Source organism: Chlorocebus sabaeus, unplaced genomic scaffold (genome assembly GCF_047675955.1).
Source record: "Chlorocebus sabaeus isolate Y175 unplaced genomic scaffold, mChlSab1.0.hap1 unalloc_scaffold_152, whole genome shotgun sequence".
Classification (NCBI taxonomy): Eukaryota; Metazoa; Chordata; class Mammalia; order Primates; family Cercopithecidae; genus Chlorocebus; species Chlorocebus sabaeus.
The window spans coordinates 660,951-682,281 of NW_027327324.1; the positions used below are offsets into that span (position 1 = coordinate 660,951).

The window sequence follows — 21,331 nt, forward strand, 5'->3', positions numbered from 1 at the left end:
CACAATGTAGAGTGATGATTCAGCCACAGAAAATAAAATTGATATAATCCACTACAAGTCACACTATGTCTTTCTTTAAGACTGGTTTATGATGCAGAAAAGAGGCAGTTTGAGATCTAAAATACTTAAACTGGCAAACACCTTGTTTCCCTGAATTCTCACAACCGTGGCACCAGCTAGAGTAAGACAGAGTGGTTTTCAGAGCTTCCAGAACAGCAGAACAGATCAATCATAAATATGCAAAAGTGATCTGAAGACAGAATTAATTAATATTCCACATTTTGGCTTAAACTAGTCATGTGATTTCCAATAAGTGGGAAACATTCACACCAATTTTTATAAGAAAGTTCAATGTGAACACATAGTACAGAACATTGCCTTTGTTTTGCAATTTATTTATTTAATATGACAATTTCATTTGTATTTAGTTATTCTTGATGTTGAATGCTCATCTTTATTAATGATGAGCTACCCATTTTCTGACTGAGGAAACAGAAAGTTGTCACTGCCTAACAGCAATACTCAAAACAGCCTGTATGAAAGGAAAAGGTATATCTGTGCGCACACAGATGCATACACATGCATACACGTACCTATACATGTACACACACGTTTACATATGTGCATACACATACACACATACATACACGTGTATGCACGTGCACACGTGCATGCACATGTACACGTGTGTGCATGAGCACACATGCATGCACACATACGCACATACATGCATACATACGCATATGCACAGACACGTACACTCATATACACACGTACACATGCACACACATACATGCATATGCACGTGCACATGGACACGTGGACACGCACATACACACGCATACACACATGCACACACCTGCATGCGTACATGCATACGTAAGTATCATCTCAGGTACGTGGATTCAAAATTCTGATGCAAACAAGAATAATTACAAAACAGGGTAGGGTGTCAACAAGTGAGAATTGAGATGAAAGTTCTGATATGTTCCAGAGACAATACGGGAGGTCGTCACATCACATAAATATCTTACCCATTTTAAACGTGACAATTCCTGCCAACATCGGCCTGGATTAAGATGATTTCATTGACATAAGGAACAGAAAATATAATATTTATTCTAATGAGATTCTGTAATCATTACATTATTTTCACAATTATAAGTAATCACTAAATAACTTCCTCCCAAGGGTCTAAAAATAAAAATAATATAACAAAGTCACAGTCCTGACAGCTTTATCATGCAAATCACAACTGTGAAAATCAAGCATGTTTTTGAGACTATGCCCTCCTCAAATATCCTTCATGGAATTTTGTACCAGTAATGGCTGGTAATTAATTGTTATACCAGCTGGAAAGTATATCATTTGGGGTATGTGAAGTAAACATGTAAAGAGAAATGACCACACACACCTGAAACAAGGCCTCATTTCACAACTGTTTCCTACTTTCGATTTGCTTAGTTTACTTCATGAGGTACCTCGAGGAGAGAAAGCAGAGCTGGGATCTGCCCCGAGGCTGCTTCGGGAAGAGCTGGGTGGGCACCAAGACCCTCAGACCGAGGGCTGAGCTGCGTGGCTATGACCCCATCACTGCAGCTCCCCAAGCGTGTGTCCCTGTGTGTCACGCAAAACCCTGCCACACAGGTGACACACGCCACATGCCTGACACAGGCTCAGCACACAGGGAGCGATCAGTAAGTGGTGACTAGAGAGAAGCGACGGCCTTCCGCGTGGACGGAGAAAACAGGCCACAGACTCACAGAGGAAACGCCACAGATCCACAGACGGAGAAAACACCACAGACGCACGGACGGAGGAAACACCACAGACGCACGGAGGGAAGAAAAGCCACAGACGCACGGAGGGAGGAAAAGTGCCACAGACGCAGGGACGAAAGAAACGCCACTGACGCACGGACGGAAGAAACACCACAGACGCATGGACGGAGGAAACGTGCCACAGAGGCACACACGGAGAAAACAGGCCACAGATGCATGGACGGAGGAAACAGGGCAGAGACGCCCACACACCAGTGTGGAACGTCGGACGGGAAAGTCCCGGCCATGCACTGTCCACTCCCCCTAGAGACTTCCCACCCCCAGAGCACTCAGGATGGCTGTGGAGCTCCTGCCATGCACCCCAGAGGCGAAGCTGGGGAGCAAGAGATGAGCAGGTTCACGTCCATCAAATGCAGCTGCAATCCCTGTAATAACTGGAGGTCACTATTAAACAGAAGGGCACTTCACTTGGAATAAAAGCACTCTGCATAAAAGAACTAAAGATTGGCTGGAGACAGCTTAGAAACCGTCACCATTATTCTTGTTAGTGACAGCGAAGCTTCAAGAGTGGTCATTTTTCCTGTAGAAATCCCACAGAGGTGATTCCTGGAACTCATTTAGAATATTTCTTTCCCAGAAACCACACAACCAAGAACTTAATAGTGCCGTCTCTTGACCAGAAAGATTCAGATTTCTGATGAAACTAAACCCTGTCCAGCCTCCTGATTCTAGAAGATGCTATACAGAAAAGCTAACTCAAAGGGGTCTCATTTCTTTTGTCGTCCATGACACATACAAAAAAAAATTTTAAATATACAAAAAATGTAGGAATTGTACAGTGAATACCCATGTGTCTACCCCCTGGATCACAGATTAGATTTAAATGTAAAGTTCTAAAGGTTCCCAGCTAAGGAAATGTGCAGTGTAAGCCTCTACCTGGTTAGAACCAAGGGGAATGGAATGAGCTTTCCCCAGCCTTGCTGCTCAGCTGGGAGGGGCTGCCACAGCTCAGCCACCCCACCCCAGAGCACCCAGGATGGCTGTGGAGTTCCTGCCACCCACTCCAGATGTGAGGCTGGATCCCCAATTGCGGTGTTAAGAATGAGCCAGCCTTTAGAGGCCATGTGGTCTATACTTGAACAGAAAATGTTCCAGGAAACTAAAGATTCCAATGCGTGCGCTGAATTCCTAACCATTTGAAACCCAGGCTCCTCATCTATACATGAAGAACAACGCTCTCTCCTGAGAAAGCATTTCGGAAGGACGAAAAAGGATCCACATGAGAGCAGCTGAAAACTACAAGGCATCATGCAATTATAAGCCTTTTTCTATATCTTTGTTTCAAGGAATGTCAGCATTCTAAATATTGCAGTTCATCCCACATCACCTTTCAGGAGCAAATCATAACGATCAAAACTATCAGCAGAATCACTACCAGCTCAGTCGCCACGTGCTTCTTCTTCCTGCATGACAATTCCTGCAGAACGATGGGACCATCCAAGAATGGCTCCCTGCCATCATGTGCCCATTCTCCTTCCCCAGGGAGCTATTCCTGTACTCATGGGGCATGGGAAACCTGTATAACGCCACCAGAAAGTCCTTGTTTGACTTACACACTTCCCAGAAGGGCTGATTTTATCCAGAATCCTAACTGTGACAAACACTAAACCTAAGAAATCATCAAGAAACCAAGGAAATGTAAGGCCATGTCCTGCCCCGGCTGCATGGCTACTAGGGGAGAAATAGAAAATGAGACAGGAAAGGAAACTTTTAAGATATTCAGACCATCACTGGATGATTCCAGGAACCCATTACAGATCATTGCTGTTCCTAATAACAGGAAAGAAATTCTAAAATCCCAACAGGCATGGTGAGTCCCTCACTTGCATGAAGTCAAAATAATAATCCATCACTCTCTTCAAAAGGACAACAGAAAAACTCTTACTTCCTCTTCATATTAATTTGTGTACAAGCAACTTAAGTGAGAAAATCTTAATGTCTGGACTGTGATATCAATAGCAAAATAATCCCAAGATTCCCAATTAAAAGATACAGACGGGCTGAATGGATTTAAAACAAGAAAAACCGACTATATGCTGCCTACAAAAAAACTCAGTTCAGCCGCAAAGACACACATAGACTAAATGTGAAGGGATGGAAAAACACATTCCACATTAATGGAAATCAAAAGTGAGCAAGAGTAGCCATATTTATTTCAGATCAATCACAATTTAAGTCAAAAACTGTAAAAAGGAGAAAAAAAGATAATTATATAATAAAGAGATCAAAATAGCAAAAGGACATAACCATTACGAGTATATGTGCACCCAACAACACAGCACTCAGATATATAAAGCAAATATTAGTAGATCTAAATAGAGAGAGAGGTCGGGCGTGGTGCCTCACGCCTATAATCCCAGCATTTTGGGGGGGATGTGGAGGCAGGTGGATCACCTGAGGTCAGGAGTTTAAGACCAGCCTGGCCAACATGATGAAACCCTGTCTCTACTAATACAAAAAATTAGCCCAGCATGGTGGCATATGCCTGTAATCCCAGCTACTTGGGAGGCTGAGGCAGGAGAATCACTTGAACTTAGGAGGTGGAGTTTGCAATAAGTTGAGATTGCACCTCAGCACTCCAGCCTAGGCAACAACAGCAAAACTCTGTCTCAAATAAATTTATATATACATACATATATATATACACACACACATATATATGTGTGTGTGTATATATATATATAGAGAGAGAGACAGAGAGAGACAGGGAGACACCAACACAACAATAGTAGGAGCTTCAAAATCCCACTGTCAGCACTGGAGGTCATCTCGACAAAAAATAACAACAAAACATCAAGTTTAAAGTCCAGTGTAGACCAAATGAACCTAACAGACATTTACAGAACATTTCATCCAACAGATACAAAATGCACATTCTTCTCCTCAGCACATGGAACATTCTCTAGAATCCACCACATGCTAGGCTACAAAAGAATTCTCAATACATTTTTTCTAAAATTGAAATAACATCTAGGATATTCTCAGACTCTACGAATAAAGCTATAAATCAAGAACAAGGAACAGACACTTCTCAAAAGAAGACATTTATGCAGCCAATAGAGACATGAAAAAATGCTCATAATATAGAATGAGACCACCACTTCTCCTGTTGTCTTTCCCAGCTTTTCCCCGTCTCCCCTTTTCCCTAGTTTATAAGACAGGAGAAGGGGGAGAAAACAAAAAGTTGGAAGGAAACAGAAGTAAGACAAATAGCTAGACGACCTTGGCACCACCACCTGGCCCTGGTGGTTAAAATAATAATAAAAATATTAACCCCTGACCAAAACTACTAGTGTTATCTGTAAATTCCAGACATTGTTTGAGAAAGCACTGTAAAACGTTTTGTTCTGTTAGCTGATGCATGTAGCCTTCCATCATGTTTTGTCTGCGGCTAGTCCTGCTTCAATAATCACTCGCCATCAGAGAAATGCAAATCAAAACCACAATGAGATACCATCTCACACCAGTTAGAATGGCGATCATTAAAAAGTCAGGAAACAACAAGTGCTGGAGAGGATGTGGAGAAATAGGAACACTTTTACACTGTTGGTGGGACTGTAAACTAGTTCAACCATTGTGGAAGACAGTGTGGTCATTCCTCAAGGATCTAGTACTAGAAATACCATTTGACTCAGCCATCCCAATACTGGGGATATACCCAAAGGATTCTAAATCATGCTGCTATAAAGACACATGCACACGTATGTTTATTGCAGCACTATTCACAACAGCAAAGACTTGGAACTAACCCAAATGTCCATCAATGACAGACTGTATTAAGAAAATGTGGCACATATACACCATGGTATACTATGCAGCCATAAAAAAGGATGAGTTCATGTCCTTTGTAGGGACATGGATGCAGCTGGAAACCATCATTCTCAGCAAACTATCGCAAGGACAGAAAACTAAACACCGCAAGTTCTCACTCATCGGTGGGAAATGAACAGTGAGATCACTTGGACACAGGAAAGGAAACATCACACACCGGGGCCTGTTGTGGGGAGGGAGGAGGCGGGAGGAGGGAGGGATAGCATTAGGAGATATACCTAATGTAAATGATGAGTTAATGGGTGCAGCATACCAACTTGGCACGTGAATACATACGTAATAAACCTGCACATTGTGCACATGTACCCTAGAAGAAAAAGTTTAATTTTTAAAAAAAATCAACAACAAGGAGAACTTTCAAAACTGTATAAATACATAGAAATTAAACAATATGCCCTTGAATAGCCAATGGGTCAATGAAGAAATGAAGAAGGAAATTTAAAAATTTCTTGAAATAAATGAAAACAGAGACACAACATATCAAAGTTTATGGTATCCAGCGAAAGCAGTATTAAGAGGAAAGTTTATAACAATGAACTCCTACATTTAAAAAACAGATTTAAAATAAACAACCTAACAACGAACTGCAATGAGCTAGAAGAACAAGAACAAATCAAAATCAAAAGTGGTAGAAGAAAAGAAATAACAAAGATCAAAGAGGAACTAAATAAACTTGAAACTAACAAATATAAAAATGAAGAAAACAGACTATTTTGAACAACTGTATGTCAACAGATTGGAAAATCTAGAAGAAATGGATAAATTCCCGGACACGTACAACCTACCAAGATGGAACCAAGAAGAAACGGAAATCCTGAAGAGACCAGTAATGAGTAACATGTATGACTAAGTAATAATAAAAAGTCTCCCAACAAAGAAAACCCCAGAACTAGGTGACTTTGCAGCTGAATTCTACACATTTTTATTTCAATTCTTCTCAAACTATTCCAAAAGTATTGAAGAGGAGGGAATTCTGCCAAGTTCATTCTTCAAGACCAGCATTACCCTGATACCAAAATAAGACAAGGACACAATAAAAAGAGAAAACTATAGGTCAATATCCCTGATGAACACAGATGCAAAAATCCTCAACAAAATACTAACAAACTGAATCCAACAGCAAATCAAAAAGATTATACACCATGATCAAGTGGGATTTATCCCAGGATGCAAGGATTGCTCAACAAACACAAATCAATAATCATGCTACATCACATCAACAGAATTAAGGACAAAAACCATAATATCATTTTGATAGATACAGAAAAAGCATTTGATAAAATTCAACGCTGCTTCATGATAGAAAGTCTCAACAAACGAGGCACTGAAGGAAACATACCTCAACACAATAAAGGCCATATGTGACAAACCCACAGCTAACATAATGGGGAATGGGGAAACACTAAGAGCTTTTTATCTGAGATCTGTAAAAGACAAGGACACCCACTTGTGCCACCCCTATTCAACACAGCACTGAACGTCCTACTCAAGAGCAGTCAGGCAAGAGAAAGAAATCAAGGGCACCCAAAGTGGAAAAAAGGCACTCTAATTGTCTGTTTTCAGACAATGTGTTCTTATATACTAAAAAAAAAAAAAAAAAAGACTCCAGCAAAAATCTCTTTGAACTGATAAATTCAATAAAGTTACAGAATACAAAATCAACATAGAAAAATCAGTAACATTTCTATAGACCAACAATGAGCCAGTGAAAAAAGAAATCAAGAAAGCAATCCCATTTAACTACAAAAATATAAAATAAAAATAAAAATACCTCAGAAGAAATCTAACCAAGAAGGTTAAAGATCTCTATGTGGAAAACGATATTCTACCCTCTGAAGGTAGAACAGTGGCTTCTAGAGACAGGAAAGGGCGGCGGGAAGGCAGAAAGGGAGAGGTTGGCTAATGGATACAAAATTACATCTAGATAGTAAAAATAAGGGTTAGTGTGCTATAGCCTTGTAGGGTGACTATAGTTTACAATTTATTGTATATTTTCAAGCAGCTAGAAGAGAGGATTTTAAATATTCCCAGCATTAAGAAATGACAAATGTTTGAGATGATGGACATGCTAATTACCCTGAGTTGCTAATTACACACGAAAAACATGTATTGAAATATTACACTGTATCGCATGGATATGTACTATAATGTTTCCATTAAAAATAATAATTGTTAAAAACCCAAGGGTCATTTCTCATTTGTCCTATGTCAGTGTTGTGTTCCATTGGTGGAGACCTAGTCATTTGCAAGTAAGACTATAGTCACTTGAGCTGAAAGCAAATGAATCGTCACAAAAATTACCACTGGCACCAAGTCTTCTTTCCAGAATTTCCTGCCCACAGCACTGCCACAGTCACTGTGGGCAGGAAAGACACACTAACACCCAAGTTTCAACCCCAGTACAGTTGATGCTTTTATTTCTCTGGTTTGGAATAGGTGTGTGTTCATAATTTACGTTTACTCCAACTGTCCCCTTGCTTAAATAGCTTCTTAAGGATAACTTCCTCTTACTAAATTCCAACAGCTTCTGAGCATCCATTATATTCTCCAAAGTAAATAAAAAGAGAAAATGTGTTGAAAACCTGATAATGTTCACTTAAGAATCCAGCATGATGTACAGCTTGAAATGGCTACTCCACCTTGTTCCTTTACATGACTTTTAAAGTAGCCCCAGTTATTATACATAATTGAAGTCATAATTTCTGCAATACCATTAGGTCCACGAAAGGTGGGGCCAGGAGACTTCAAAGTCTGTCTCCGATTTTTTTTTTTTTTTTTTTTTAAAAAGGAAAGCTCATGAGAGTAGGAAATGAAAATAAATATTCACACAACTCGGAACAGGGGATGGTGAAACATAAAGCTCCAGCCTGGCACAGGTGTCCAGCCAGTGAGGGTGGGGACACAGACTCATACGGCCCCCACAATCCCTCAGAAGTGCCACAGACAAGTAGGTGGCCTGAGACAGAGCCAGGCTCCGAATTCCGGGAGCTGTCTGGCTCATGTGCACCCCATGTGGTCCACAGTGCACGAGGATGCCCAACGTCACCAGTCCCAGTGCGGAACACAAGAATGCCCCATGGCATGAGCCCCCACTGCACAGCATAGCCCGAAGGTGCCAGCTCAGACTCCTACACACGCTGGTCACCAAGGCACTGCCCTCCAGGAAGGAGGACCCCAGAGGTCGTGGCAGGATGAGGTTCTGCTCTTCATCATCCCCGAGCAGAGGGGAAAGTCCCAGCAGACATTTGGGGAGCCTCTACACGTGGTTCTGGGACTCTGAGTGGAGGTTCAAAGATGTCCCCAGGTACTCCAGACTCAAACCTAAAAAAGACCCATTCTTCCAGATATGCCCAGACTGGAACCTATATAGGCCATCCTTCCTAGCTTTTCTCTGGAAAAGCAGGCTTAAAAGAGTATCAACTAAAAGGGGCCACCAGGAAGACAGAAGTCCTATCTTTAAAAAAAGAATTTTTTTTTTTTTTTAAAGAGGCACTGAGGCTCTGACCCATCTGAGCACAGAGTACATGCTCGGCAGCATCTGTCAGAGCAGAGCAAGTACACACATGCTCTCCATGCCCTGTGCTCCCAGCGCCCGTGCTCCCCGCACCCATGCGTCACACGCCCGTGCTCCCCACACCTGTGCACCGGGCATCCGTGCTCCCCACACCCGTTCTCCCTGCACCCGTCCTCTCCATGCCCATGCTCCCTACACCTATCTGTGCTCCCCATGCCTATGCTCCCTGCATCCATGCTCCCCGCACTGTGCTCCCTGTGCCCATGTCTGCTCCTCGAGCTCTCTTCCACTGGTTTCCTCTGTACATCCCTCTTGATAGTCACTGTCACCTCGAATCACCTGGCTAAATGGAGGTAAAGAAAAAGTCTAGAGTAGCACATTGGAGGACAGAGTGGAAGTGGCTATTTACCAAGCAGGGCTATGAGATGAGGGCATCTGATCCCCATTAATCCTGACTGTCAGTTGATTAGCCCTGTTCAACAGCTGGGGACACCAAGGTGTGGAAGGACGGGCTTGCTTACCCCAGACGATGCTGACAGTGTGGGCCCAGCCCAGTCCCACAGCCACCAGAAGGAGGCTCCTCACTGGGCAGGCGCGGAGGTGCAGCCCAGAGAATGCTTGGGACCCTGGCACAGACTCCTCAGGAAGGAAACAGAGAAAGGCCCACAGAGACTCAAGCAGCACAGAAGAAGGTCACCCACAAGTTAAAAATAGATGTTTGTGCTTTACCGTACCAGCGTGCTAAAAATCCAACCCGCTCACACGCACAGCCTGACGTGAGCCCGGCCTCCTGCAGCACTGGGCTAAGCGAGAGACGTACCTGCCTCTCTCCCGACAATAGCAGACTTGGCAGCTATTCTTCAATGTACTTGACACGCTTCCGTGAGGATTAAGCGACACTCTGTCGACACTGGCTAAGTTTAATCCTGACACAGCCAACCATCTAGATCTGCAGTGAACAAACAACTTACTTCGGATGATTCTGCCACTAACAAAGACCCTGAATCTCCTACCAAAGCTTAGTGACTCGACTTACCTTTCTGTTTTCATTTCAGGTACACTGGCCCGCATGATCTAATTTACCTGCTGATAATGCCTTGGAAAGACCACCAGGGGGCCCCACACCATTTTCAGCTTTAGAGGGATGTGAACTTCCCTTTGATGAGAAAGGTGATGGGGAAATAAAACAAGGATCCAAAACAGATGCCTGTGTGTTTCCTGGGAGTGATAAAGTTAGGAACTGCCTCTCTGTGTCAGGCAAGGGAGTAACAGAGACAATGGCACCAACTCCTGAGACAGAGGACCTGATGCATGGTGCAGCCACCGCCTGTGGCCAAGGAAATTCCAGGGAATGTAGACCCCAGTTGCATGGTACAGCCACCATGTGCGAACACAGAAATTCCAGGAATGCAGACCCTCAGTCACATGGTACAGCCACTATCTGCAGCCACAGAAATTCCAGAGAACGCAGACCCTCAGACACATGGTACAGCCACTATCTATGGCCATGGAAATTCCAAGGAATGCAGACCCTCAGTCACATGGTACAGCCACCACATATGGCCACGGAAATTCCGAGGAATGCATACCCCAGTTGCATGGTGCAGCCACAGCCTGCAGCCACAGAAATTCTGGAGAACGCAGACCCCAGTCGCATGGTACCGCCACCACCTATGGCCATGGAAATTCCAGGGAACAGAGACCTTCATTCCCGTGGTACAGCCACCACCTATGGCCACGGAAATTCAGGGGAACGCAGACCCTCAGTCACATGGTACAGCTACCACCTGTGGTCACAGAAATCCTGGGGAACACAGACTCCAGTCGCATGGTGCAGATACCACCTGTGGTCACAGAAATCCTGGGGAACACAGACTCCAGTCGCATGGTGCAGCCACCACCTGCAGTCATGGAAATTCCAGGGAATGCAGACCTCAGTCACATGGTACAGCTACCATCTATGGCCACAGAAATTCCAGGGAACATAGACACCAGTCGCATGGTGCAGCCACCACCTGTGGCCATGGAAATTCTGGGGAATGCAGGCCCCAGTCTCTAAAGTATGAACTTCACTGCAGTGAGTGTGGAAGAGTTTCTCTCTGTGCAGAGCTCAGTATCCAGAAGGGAAGTCGGCCCCAGGAATGCCTTCCTCCTCTTCAGAGCTCAGGGCCTAGGGCTGACACCCTTGGGAGGGGTCCTTGTTCAGCAATTGTGCCTGTGGAGGGTCCCCCAACACTCACCGTGCACCTCCTAGGAGCGGAGGCTACAACAGGGAGCCAGAGACCAAGCTCTGCTCAGACAACAGTGAGCTGATGGCCTTCCACTCTAAGTTCAACAGGGACCCAGGGACCAAGCTCTGCTCAGACAACAGTGAGTTGATGGCCTTCCACTCTAAGTTCAACAGGGACCCAGGTACCAAGCTCTGCTCAGACAACAGTGAGCAGATGGCCTTCCACTCTAAGTTCAACAGGGACCCAGGGACAAAGTTCTGCTGAGACAACAGTGAACTGATGGCCTTCCACTCTAAGTTCCAACTGCATGGAATGTGTATTCCATGAATGCTTGTTAAATGAATGATTCATATAAGGTCATCTGTGCTGACCTTTGCTGGTCTGCTGACTGTGAACTTCAGAGCATAGGCCTCATTCCTGGAGCAGCCAGCTCTTCCCAGAGCAACGGCCGCTGCAGGGCAAAGCCCAGAGCTTCTGTCCTGCAGCAACACACTCAGGACCCTGCGCTGGGCACGCTGGGGGCCTCTCCAGCAGAAGATCCCCAGCCCTGACCTTGCAATAACAGTGAACCCCAGAGGAGTCCCAAAGGCTCAAAATCAAGTAAACGTCCATTGTGATTTAACATATCAATTTTAGAAGAAAGGGCATATTGCCACCTCCCTCCTCAAACTAGGGACTATAAATCGATCCATCACCCTAACTGAGACTCTGCCTTAAATTCTGCTAAAACTGCCATCCAAACACGCAAATTTACATTAGTGTTAAGGGAAGAAAAAAAAAACTAAACCAAACACCTGTAAGAAACGGTCAAGTAACCTGTGATACATCAATCCAAAGATTAAACATGAAAACAATGAAGTAGCAAGATATTAAAAGAATATAAACTCTGTGTACATCATGGCCCAAGGTTCTAAAATTACACAGAGACAAAGACTGGAATGGAAGGGGGATATGTTTACAGATACATTTTTTAATTTTTAATTTTTAATATTACTTCTCTAATGTATGATTTGACTAACCAGATAATTCAGCAAAAAATAAAAAACTCAATTATGCCTATAGATAAATATGTAAAGAATCCTTCTCTTTGATGCCAATGGAATTAGTTTGGGTCTGACCTACAGTCTTCAATCTTTTAATTAAGACACAAAAACCATCTTTCAAGCTGTTAGAAAAAAAAAAGAAAAAGATTGAAAACCAGGAGCCCAGAAGAAAAGGACTCGCTATGTATCACAGCGTCTCTCCACGCCTCTCCACCCTGGACAGTGCTCCCTCTTTCCCCATTTTCATACCTACTGCACAAAACACTTAGTAAAGAACTATCTCAATTCATGAGTCACACAGCACAAAGGGCCACTGTCGCTGCCAAACATATCCTGCAGCCCCAAAACGAAGAGGCAACTGGTTCCTTCCTTCCTCAGTGAAGGAAGAATGAGAGGCTGCTGGTTGTAATTTTAAATCTCACACCTCAATGTCTTAGCACTTTCCTGCTTTGTTGGTTTCCAGGGCTTATTAAAATTAACCCCCCCCCCCCCCCGCGGATATTGAAGAAAGAAAGCAGGACGGTTGTGCAGGCTTCCAAGAGGCAGAGCCCTCCTTCCGCGGCCACCTCTGTCTTTCTACCCACAGCAGCCGGGTTTACCAATTAGTCTCCCTTAAAGAGCAGTTTATGCTCATCGCGAACAAATGGATGCAATTGCTTCTTTTGAGATGCAGCAAGTTTTGGGCCCTCAGCAAAAAAAAAAAAAAAAAAAAAAAGAAAGAAAGAAAGAAAGAAAGAAAGAAAGAAAGAAAGAAAGAAAGAAAGAAAGAAAAAACAGGGCACTGGCACAACAGTCATAACCTCTGCGTGGCACACACACAGAAGGAAAATTAAAGCCCTCGAGGCGGAGGCGTTCGGAAAGGGAAGGTGGAAGCAGGAAGGACACCCACAGGATAGAGTGGTCAGAAACAGACCACCTCACCAAAGGGCGCCTTAGACGTTCCAGAGGACAAAATGCCCCTCTTTCCAGGGTAAACACCCATTTGCCAAACTCAGCCAGTGACGGCAAGCAGGAGTTTGCTTTTTTTTTAAGGCGTCTGAGTAACAATGAGAAGAGCAAGAAATGAGCTTAATAATGGGACTGACAGGGCCCTGGGCTGGTGACTCAGCTGATGTGCACAGCATCAAAACCCAGTTCAGGACAGCACTACAACTCACCCCAGCAATCACTGCTTAAAAAATCAGTTATAAAAAAAGACGACCCATTTGAAAGCAGCCAGAGGAGGAAGACAGAGAGTGTCTCACAGAATCCAACCGCTTGTAGCCTCGGAACCATAACAAGAATATGAAACTAGCGGGTCCAGTGTGAGGCAGAACAGAGACGCCGTCAGGGCTCTCAGGAGGCTGAGCAGGAAGCGCATGGCTCAGGCCCTGCAACGCCCTAAGGGTGCCTGGAGCAGCCCACAGGCCTGTGTCCTTCGTGTGGGTTCACCTTCCTAGTTTCCTGGGTAAATTCAATGTACAGCACTTATTCGCCAAGAAAAGAACATTCAAATCAAACTACTGTCATAACTCTGAAGGGCTCTTAACACTCCAGTCCACACGTTCAAAAGCCCACAAATATCAGTGCTGCCACTGTGCAGGCAACAATGTTTTGGATGCATCATGCAGGTAACCAGTAACGATGTTTTCATGTTTTCCGTAGCCATCTCATTCAGGATACTAAAATGATCTGTGACGACTTGATACTTAGTTATCTGTGATTTTCAGATAGATTTAACAAGGCTACCTGGCCAAGAAGGCCTCACCCTCCTGAACCCGGGCACCGGTGCCCTTACGTGCACCCGGGGCCTGGGGAGCGAGTCTCCACCACCTCCCGCTCTTCAATGTTAAATGTCCTCCCGGCGCGCCCGCGTCGTGGGCCCAGGCTCGGCCCCCACTGGAGAGCCCTTTCCACATTACAGGACAGGGGAAGCCCAGAGCCCGCGCTGCGGCGCCGCTGACGTCCCAGAGTCCCCGCTTCCTGGTCCTTCCCGTCCGCGGAGGCTGGCGGGGAGGGCCTGGGACCCATTTTAGTTTTCGGTTTTGTTACGAGCCGGAAGGCGACAGCACATGCGAGCGCAGGAAACCCTTTTTTAAAATCTTCCAGCGGAAACGCGAGGGGCTGCCGGACCGCCTCGGAGACGCTAGGCGGGAACCCAGAGCACCCCGGCCATTTCCTGCTTTGCAGCAGCCGGGACCCTGCCCACGCCGCGCGGGGCCCGAGGCGACAGGAGGCCCACAGGCATCCGGCCGTTTCTTCCTCGACATGCTGGGGGGTGGCGTGGGGCGGAGTTGGGGGGCGGGGGCAACTTAAGAAGTGATCGCGCTGTACCCAGGATTCGGAGGGGAAGCCCGGCCCCATCCTACAGCTCAGAGGCAGAACGACCCCGGAAGGTGCTCCAGGCGACCCCCTCTACCAGGCTCAATTTAAAACATAAACCGGAGAGGGTGGAAAGCTCACTATTTTCCGGATGGAGGTTCCTACCGCCATGTCCCTTCCTCCTCCGCCCCACCCGGCAAGGACCCCGGGGTTGCCTTGCCGGCTCCCGCCGCCCCGCAGGTACCCCTGCCGCTCCCGGGCACGGGCTTCTCCCCAGTTCTTCCCATCGCTTCGCCGCTGTTCTCCCCAGTTCTTCCCATCGCTTCCCCACATTTCCCCGGGTCCTCCCATCGCTTCCCCCTCTTCTGCCCCATTCCCCCATCCCCTTCGCCCTGTTCTCCCCTTCTCCCTCTTCTCTCCTTCTCCGTCCGTCCCTCCCTCGCCGCCCGGAGCGGGGCGCGCACCTTGAGCATGTCCCCCGCTGGTCAGCACGCCGATGGCCTTGCCAGACCCGGAGAGGTGCTCCAGGAACTTCCGCAAGGAGCCCTTGGGGGCCCGGGAGTCGTCCGCGTCCAAGGCGAGGAGGCCGAGGGCAGCAGCTAGTCCGCGTGCGCAGCAGGAAATGGAGACGCTGCGGGGGCGCGCCCGACTCGGAAACGCTGCCCCGCCCGCGCCCCCGCCCGGCCCTAGCGCCAAAGGGCCTTGACGGGCGGGGCCCAAGCGCACAGGAGGGGCTGCAGGGGTGGGGGCGCGGCTAGGGGCAGGGGCAGGGAAAGGGGCAGAGAAAGAGGCAGGGGCTGGCCGGGGGCGGGTGTGGGCAGGAGGACCTACGCGGGGGTCGTCGTAGGTGGCTGCCGCGCCAGCGGTGGGTGAAGTCGCGGAGGCGGGGGTAGCACCACAAGTGGGCGGGGGTCCCTGCGGGTGGGGCCGCGTTGCTGGTGCGCTAGCCTCGCGGGTGGGTTGGAAGACTCTGGTTGGGGCCTTTAGAGATGCCCGGAGCGCCACAGGTGGGGGCAGGGGCAGCGACCGGGAGAGGGGAGACCGCAGGGGGGCGGGGTCACATCGTTCGCTGGGCGGGCCAAGGCAGGGCGGAATAGAACGCCGGGAGCATCTCCGGGTGGGGGGGCAAGGGAGACCGTGAGTGGGCGCGAACGCAGGGGCCGGTGGAAACCCCGCACTTGCGGGGAGCGCCGATGGCGGGGCGGGGTGGAATTGGGGCGCGGAGACCCCACCTGGACGCGGAGGCTCGCGGCAGGCCCGGTAGATCCAGCTGTTGTCAGCACCGAGCCCGGCCGTGCGCACAGCTTCTTGTTGGCTGCAGGATTCCTCCTGGGCCTGCGCTAGGAGCCTCTGCGCGAGGCTTCCTCGATCCCCGCCCCCAAGTTTTCTCTGCAGCCTGAGGTCGGGAAGGACGCCCGGAGAGTGGATCCTCCAGGTGGTGGGAAAAGCTGAGCGCGGCGAGCTTAGCTATGACAAAGCTGCGATTTCCCGGGTCCACGGGGTCTGTGGCGCTCCTGGGTCCCCAGCCCGTCCCGTGGGGAGAAGAATCCATGGGGTGGGGGAGAGTGTCGGGGCGCTACCCTCAGAGACGCCTGGGCGCGCGAAAGTCAGAGTGGGACAGGAGGAGGCGCAACGGGACTGACCTGGCACGGAGGCGGGACGACCCTTCCTCCCTACGTACACTGTGCTGACCTCGGCTGACTTCACTGACCAACTCCACGTGCTGAAATACGCACATCCAAAGCACTGTGCCAGTTGCCCATCCACAGCTTAACAGCCTGGTGCCAGTTACCTGCGATGGGAGAGGGAGCAGCCCCCACAAAAGCACGGGTTTATGGGATCCCGGTTCCTTCAGTGCTCACCCCACGAAGAAGGGCTCCCAAACGGCCCCACTCGAGGGCTTTCCGGAGGATGGTCCTGCGCAGTGGGTGTTTGTTGAACAGATAGGAAACAACAAAAGAGACTAAGAAGAGGTTTGTTCTATGAACCCGGGAAAGTGAAGCAATCGCAAAGGAGAGTCTCACCAAAGGGCAATCCTGGGGAAAAGATGGAGAGGCATGGATTTTTCTTGGATGTGTGCCTCATCCTGGGCCTCATCCCGCTGAGCATCAAATATTCATTGCAAAAGAGGAAAAAAAAAATATGCTGCAGATAGTGCTGGATAGTCTAATCGCTCCCTTGGCCAGAATTAACAGCGAAATTCCTAACCCCTTGTGGTCCTCTGAATCACCTGTCCTATGCACACCCCCATTAAACCACTGAAGTCCAGTTTCTGGGAACTCAGCCAGGAAATGTGTATTTTTAAACAAACCACCTAGGTTGTCCTGATGAATGCAAAGTCAGAGAGCACTGCTCTCATGCAGTGAACCTGAGCATTATTCTATTAAATAAAAGGGAGAGGAGAATCCTGGCTGTCTTAAGGTGGCAGTTGAGTGGCCTTTGCCTTCTGGTGGGCAGAAGAGCAGACTGAGGCTCTAAGCACCTGTACCCACAGCTGGGCTCAGGATCTGTGCTGGAGAATAGAAGGGCTAATATAATTATTCATGCCTTTTTAGAACATGTTACATGTGGAGAAGGTGGGCCACACTGAATTTTATTTTAGCCAAATACCCGTTATCTCCTTATGCAATTGATATTTTTATATTGAACATTAGGGGATTGGTCATTTGTCATCAAATTGTCTGTAATACAGAAAATGATAGATATAACCTAACAGTTCAAATATGATGAGTTAAATAAATGATGGTAAAAATATGCGCTGCAATAATATTTAGTTGCTGTTACCACTACAAAGATATGTGTCTACTGACATGGAAATATGTTCAGGACATACAAATAAGTGAAAAGGCAGGCCTAGACACAGTGCGAGCCTGTGCATGCGTGCGTGTGTGTGTGTGTGTGTGTGAGTCTGCATACATATGTAAATGTTTCTGAGCATTTTATTTCCTTTCTTTTGCTTAGTATAGGCAATGCCATTTTTCTCTGCGATGAACAGGTATTGTTTAGGGAATAGAAATAGTTAATGAAAAACAATAAAATTTAGAGTGTCAAGACCCCCAAGGTTATGGATTATGTTCAAAAGTCTGTCTGTGTATAAGGGCTGGGACTGGGGTCATGGTGGTCACTGACGGTCCTCACACATCTGTTCTTATGAGTTTGGCCCATTGCTCAGTCAGTCAGGGAATTAACATATATTAATATATACCTGCAGCAAAGATGGAAAAGAATAGCTATGGCTTTTTTTTTTTTTTTTTTTTTTTTTTTTGAAAGTCATGTATGTCAATGTTGCTACAACTAGAGGTTTTTTTGTTTTTTTTTTTTTTTAACTTTGGCCTTAGCAATGAATCTTCTAATTCAAGAGGAAGATATTACATGCCGTGCTGACCATACAGCTTCCACCCAGTAGGACCTGAGGTGTGTGTATGTTCTTTATTGTCCCTTGACAGATTACTCCAAAGGCCCACACCAGCACACACTTATACCCCAGGAATGATTACTCCTTGGGCCAGGAGTTCAGGCAGGCTTCACTGGGCCCTCTGCCCCAGGGGCTCTCCAGGGCTGCAGCAGGTGTCTGCCTAGGGCTGCTGTGTCTTCTGAAGGCTCAGGCTCATCAGGGGAGGAGCTGCTTCCATGCTCACTTCTGTGTTGCTGGCAGGATTCTGTTGCTTGCAGGCTGTTGGACTGAAGGCCCCAGTCTCTCTGTGGCATCAGCTTCAGGTTGCCCTCTGCCCTGGGTGCGTGACTGGCTTTGCCAGAACTAGCACCTACCAAGAGCCAGGGGGAGAGTTCCAGTGGACAGAACCTCAGCTCCTCCCAATCCAATCTCAGGAGAGACCGCCATCTCTTTTGCCTGGTTCTATTCATCAGAAGTGAGCCACTGAGTCCAGCCCTCTTCTAGGGTCTGGCTGTGAACACTAGGGGCAGCGGACAAGGGGAGCCACTTGGGAGGGGAGGTGCTGCCTGGGACCTGCCTAGGACAAGGTGAAGGAGAACATGCATAGGGACAGCTGCCCTTCCCACTTCCCCTCAGTGTTGAGCGCAGGAGTTGCCGATGTGCCCTAAAGGAGTTCTGGCATCCCAGGAGGGAAGCAGCTCCCAGCCATGAGGACACCATGACCCAGTGCCCCAGCATGTGGAGCTGCACATTCCAGGGCTACCTGAGCTGCAGCCTCTTCCCCTTCTCTGCTGTCTCAGCCTGTGCATGGAGTGGGCATCTCAAATCTGCAGGGGCCAAACTGAGCTCAGGCCTCTGCACCCCCCACACAACCCCCCACCGCTCAGTCTTCCTCACCTCAGCTCCTGGTGACTCCATCCTCCCACGGGCTCAGGCTGAAGCCTTGCAGTGCTCCTCCACCCTGGCATCTAAGTCCCTCAGGAAAGTCCCTATTGGCTCTTCATTGCATCTGGAGCCACTGGGGCCAGGCCACCACCTTTGACCTGGACCGGAACAGGCTCCCTCCTCATCCCCTGCTCTGCCCCAACCTCCACCCCACCTCCATGTCTCGGGTGTCCTCAGCTTCAAAGTCAGGGTGCACCTATCAGGATGTAATTCAGGCATCTTCTCTGCTGACTCGGTGTCACAGACACCACACAAGCCACACTGGCCTGTCCTCTGGTCCCTTCAGATCCTGGTGCTGCCCAGAGGCCCATGCAGGCACCCGACAACCTCAGACCCAGTCTGCTTTTTCCTCAAACCAGGCCCTCCTCTCCCTACCGACTCTGCCCACTTTCCACAGGTCTGTCCTGCAAGGTCTCCTGCATGTTGAGGCCTCCCCAGATCACCCTCTTAGAAATTTTGGGCTCCATGCACACTCCTGTTCTCTCCCTGCTGCTCTTAAAACATCCTTGTCAGTGTCACACATGGGGCGTTTCACCTATCTGCTGGGCTTCTCGAAAGGTCCCCTGGCTGAACCCTGAATGCCGTGGATTCAGAGATCTTTGACTATTCCCTGCTGCAGTCCCAGGGCAACAGCAGAGCCCAGGACAGAGTGAACCTGTCATGGGTGCTGCTGAATGAATGAATGAAAGAGGGAGTGAGTGAGTGAGTGAAGGAGTAAATGAGTGAGTAAATGAGTGAATGGGTGAGTGAGTGAGTCAGTCAGTGAATGAGTGAGTGAGTGGATGAGGGAAGGAGAAATGAGTGAGTGAGTGGGTAAATGACTGAATGAGTGACCGTGAGTGAGTGAATGAATTGCCAAGGGAGTCAATGAGTGAATGAGTGAGTGAGTGAATGGGTGAGTGAATAAGTGAGTAAGTGAATGAATGAGTGTCTTAGTGAATGAGTGAGTGAATAAGCAAGTGAATAAGTGAGTGAATGAGTGAGTGACCGAGGGAATAAATGAGTGATGAGTGAGTGAGTGAATGAATGAGTGAGTGAGTGAATGAATGAGTGAGTGAGTGAATGAATGAGTGACTTAGTGAATGGGTGAGTGGGTGAATGAGTGAGTGAACAGATGAGTGGGTGAGTGAGTGAATGGGTGAGGGAAAGAGTGAGTGAATGAGTCAGTGAGTGAACAAGTGAATGAGGAAGTGAAGAAGTGAGTGAGTGAATGAACGAGTGAGTGAGTGAATGAGTCAATAAATGAGTGAGTGTGTGAGTAAAGGATGAGTGAATGAATGAGTGAAGAGGTGAATGAGTAAGTGAATGAGTGAATGATTTGAGTGAGTGAATGATTGAGTGAATGAATGAGGAAATGAGTGAGTGAGTGAATAAGTGCGTGAATGAGTGAGTGAATGAGTGAATGGATGAGTGAGTGAAAGGGTGAGTTAGTGAATGACTGAGTGAGTGAATGAGGGAATGAATGAGTGAGTGAATGGGTGAGTGAATGAGTGAGTGAGTGAGTGAATGGGTCAGTGAATGAGTGAGTGCATGAGTAAATGAATGAGCAAGTGAGTAAAAGGGTGAGTGAATGAGTGAGTGAGCGAGTGAAGGAGTGAATGAGTGAATGAGTGAGTGAGTGAATGAGTTAATGAGTGAATGAATGAGTGAGTGAATGAGTGAGTGGGTCGCTCAGAGGAGATGAGGACAGGAGTTGCCCTCTGACTGCTACAGTAGACAGGAGCTGAAGGAGTCTGAAGGGTGGGATGTGCTCACTCGGTACATACACCCTGCTCCACACATCCCCAGAGAAACCTAGTCTCACCAGAGTGGTCGCTTGAGAATTATTAGTAACAACCTTTTTCCCAATATTTCATATATGCAGGATGATTTCTTACTTTCCTTGAAAATGCCAATCGTTTTTTGGACTTGGAATTCTCCACTGCTGGTCCACGCCACTGTATTCTCCCATAGGGGCATCCCTCGAGTTGGAGAAAGAGTCATTCCCAGGAATGGATAAAAGCCAGAAGGGCATCATCAGGTGGGGCACCTTCTCCTAACATCCTCCTCTTCCTGTCTGGGTTACCCTGAGTGACTTGGTTTGGAGGTCTACAAAATGTGGACATATCAAATTTAGATAAAAGCCTAAGCAGTTTAAGAGGTTGCAGTGCTAGCAGGAAGGTCTTTGGCTCCTGGCACCCTCCTCCCCTCCAGTCTCTGCTGGACCCAGGACTCTGACTCCACCTTCGGCC

The 21,331-nt window shown here is 47.5% G+C and overlaps 1 protein-coding gene across 1 annotated transcript in view; it reads right to left on the minus strand.

Moving 5' to 3' along the window:
• LOC140711103 (uncharacterized) overlaps positions 1-21,059 on the minus strand; it is a 66,511-nt gene extending 45,452 nt beyond the window's left edge. The window contains exons 1-4 of the mRNA XM_073014023.1: positions 20,978-21,059; positions 18,400-18,525; positions 16,473-16,553; positions 15,226-16,209 (exon numbers count right to left, since the gene is read on the minus strand). Of these exons, the coding sequence (XP_072870124.1) occupies positions 15,226-16,209; positions 16,473-16,553; positions 18,400-18,525; positions 20,978-21,059 (1,273 nt within the window). The remainder of the gene's footprint in view (positions 1-15,225; positions 16,210-16,472; positions 16,554-18,399; positions 18,526-20,977) is intronic.
• Positions 21,060-21,331: the final 272 nt, after the last annotated feature.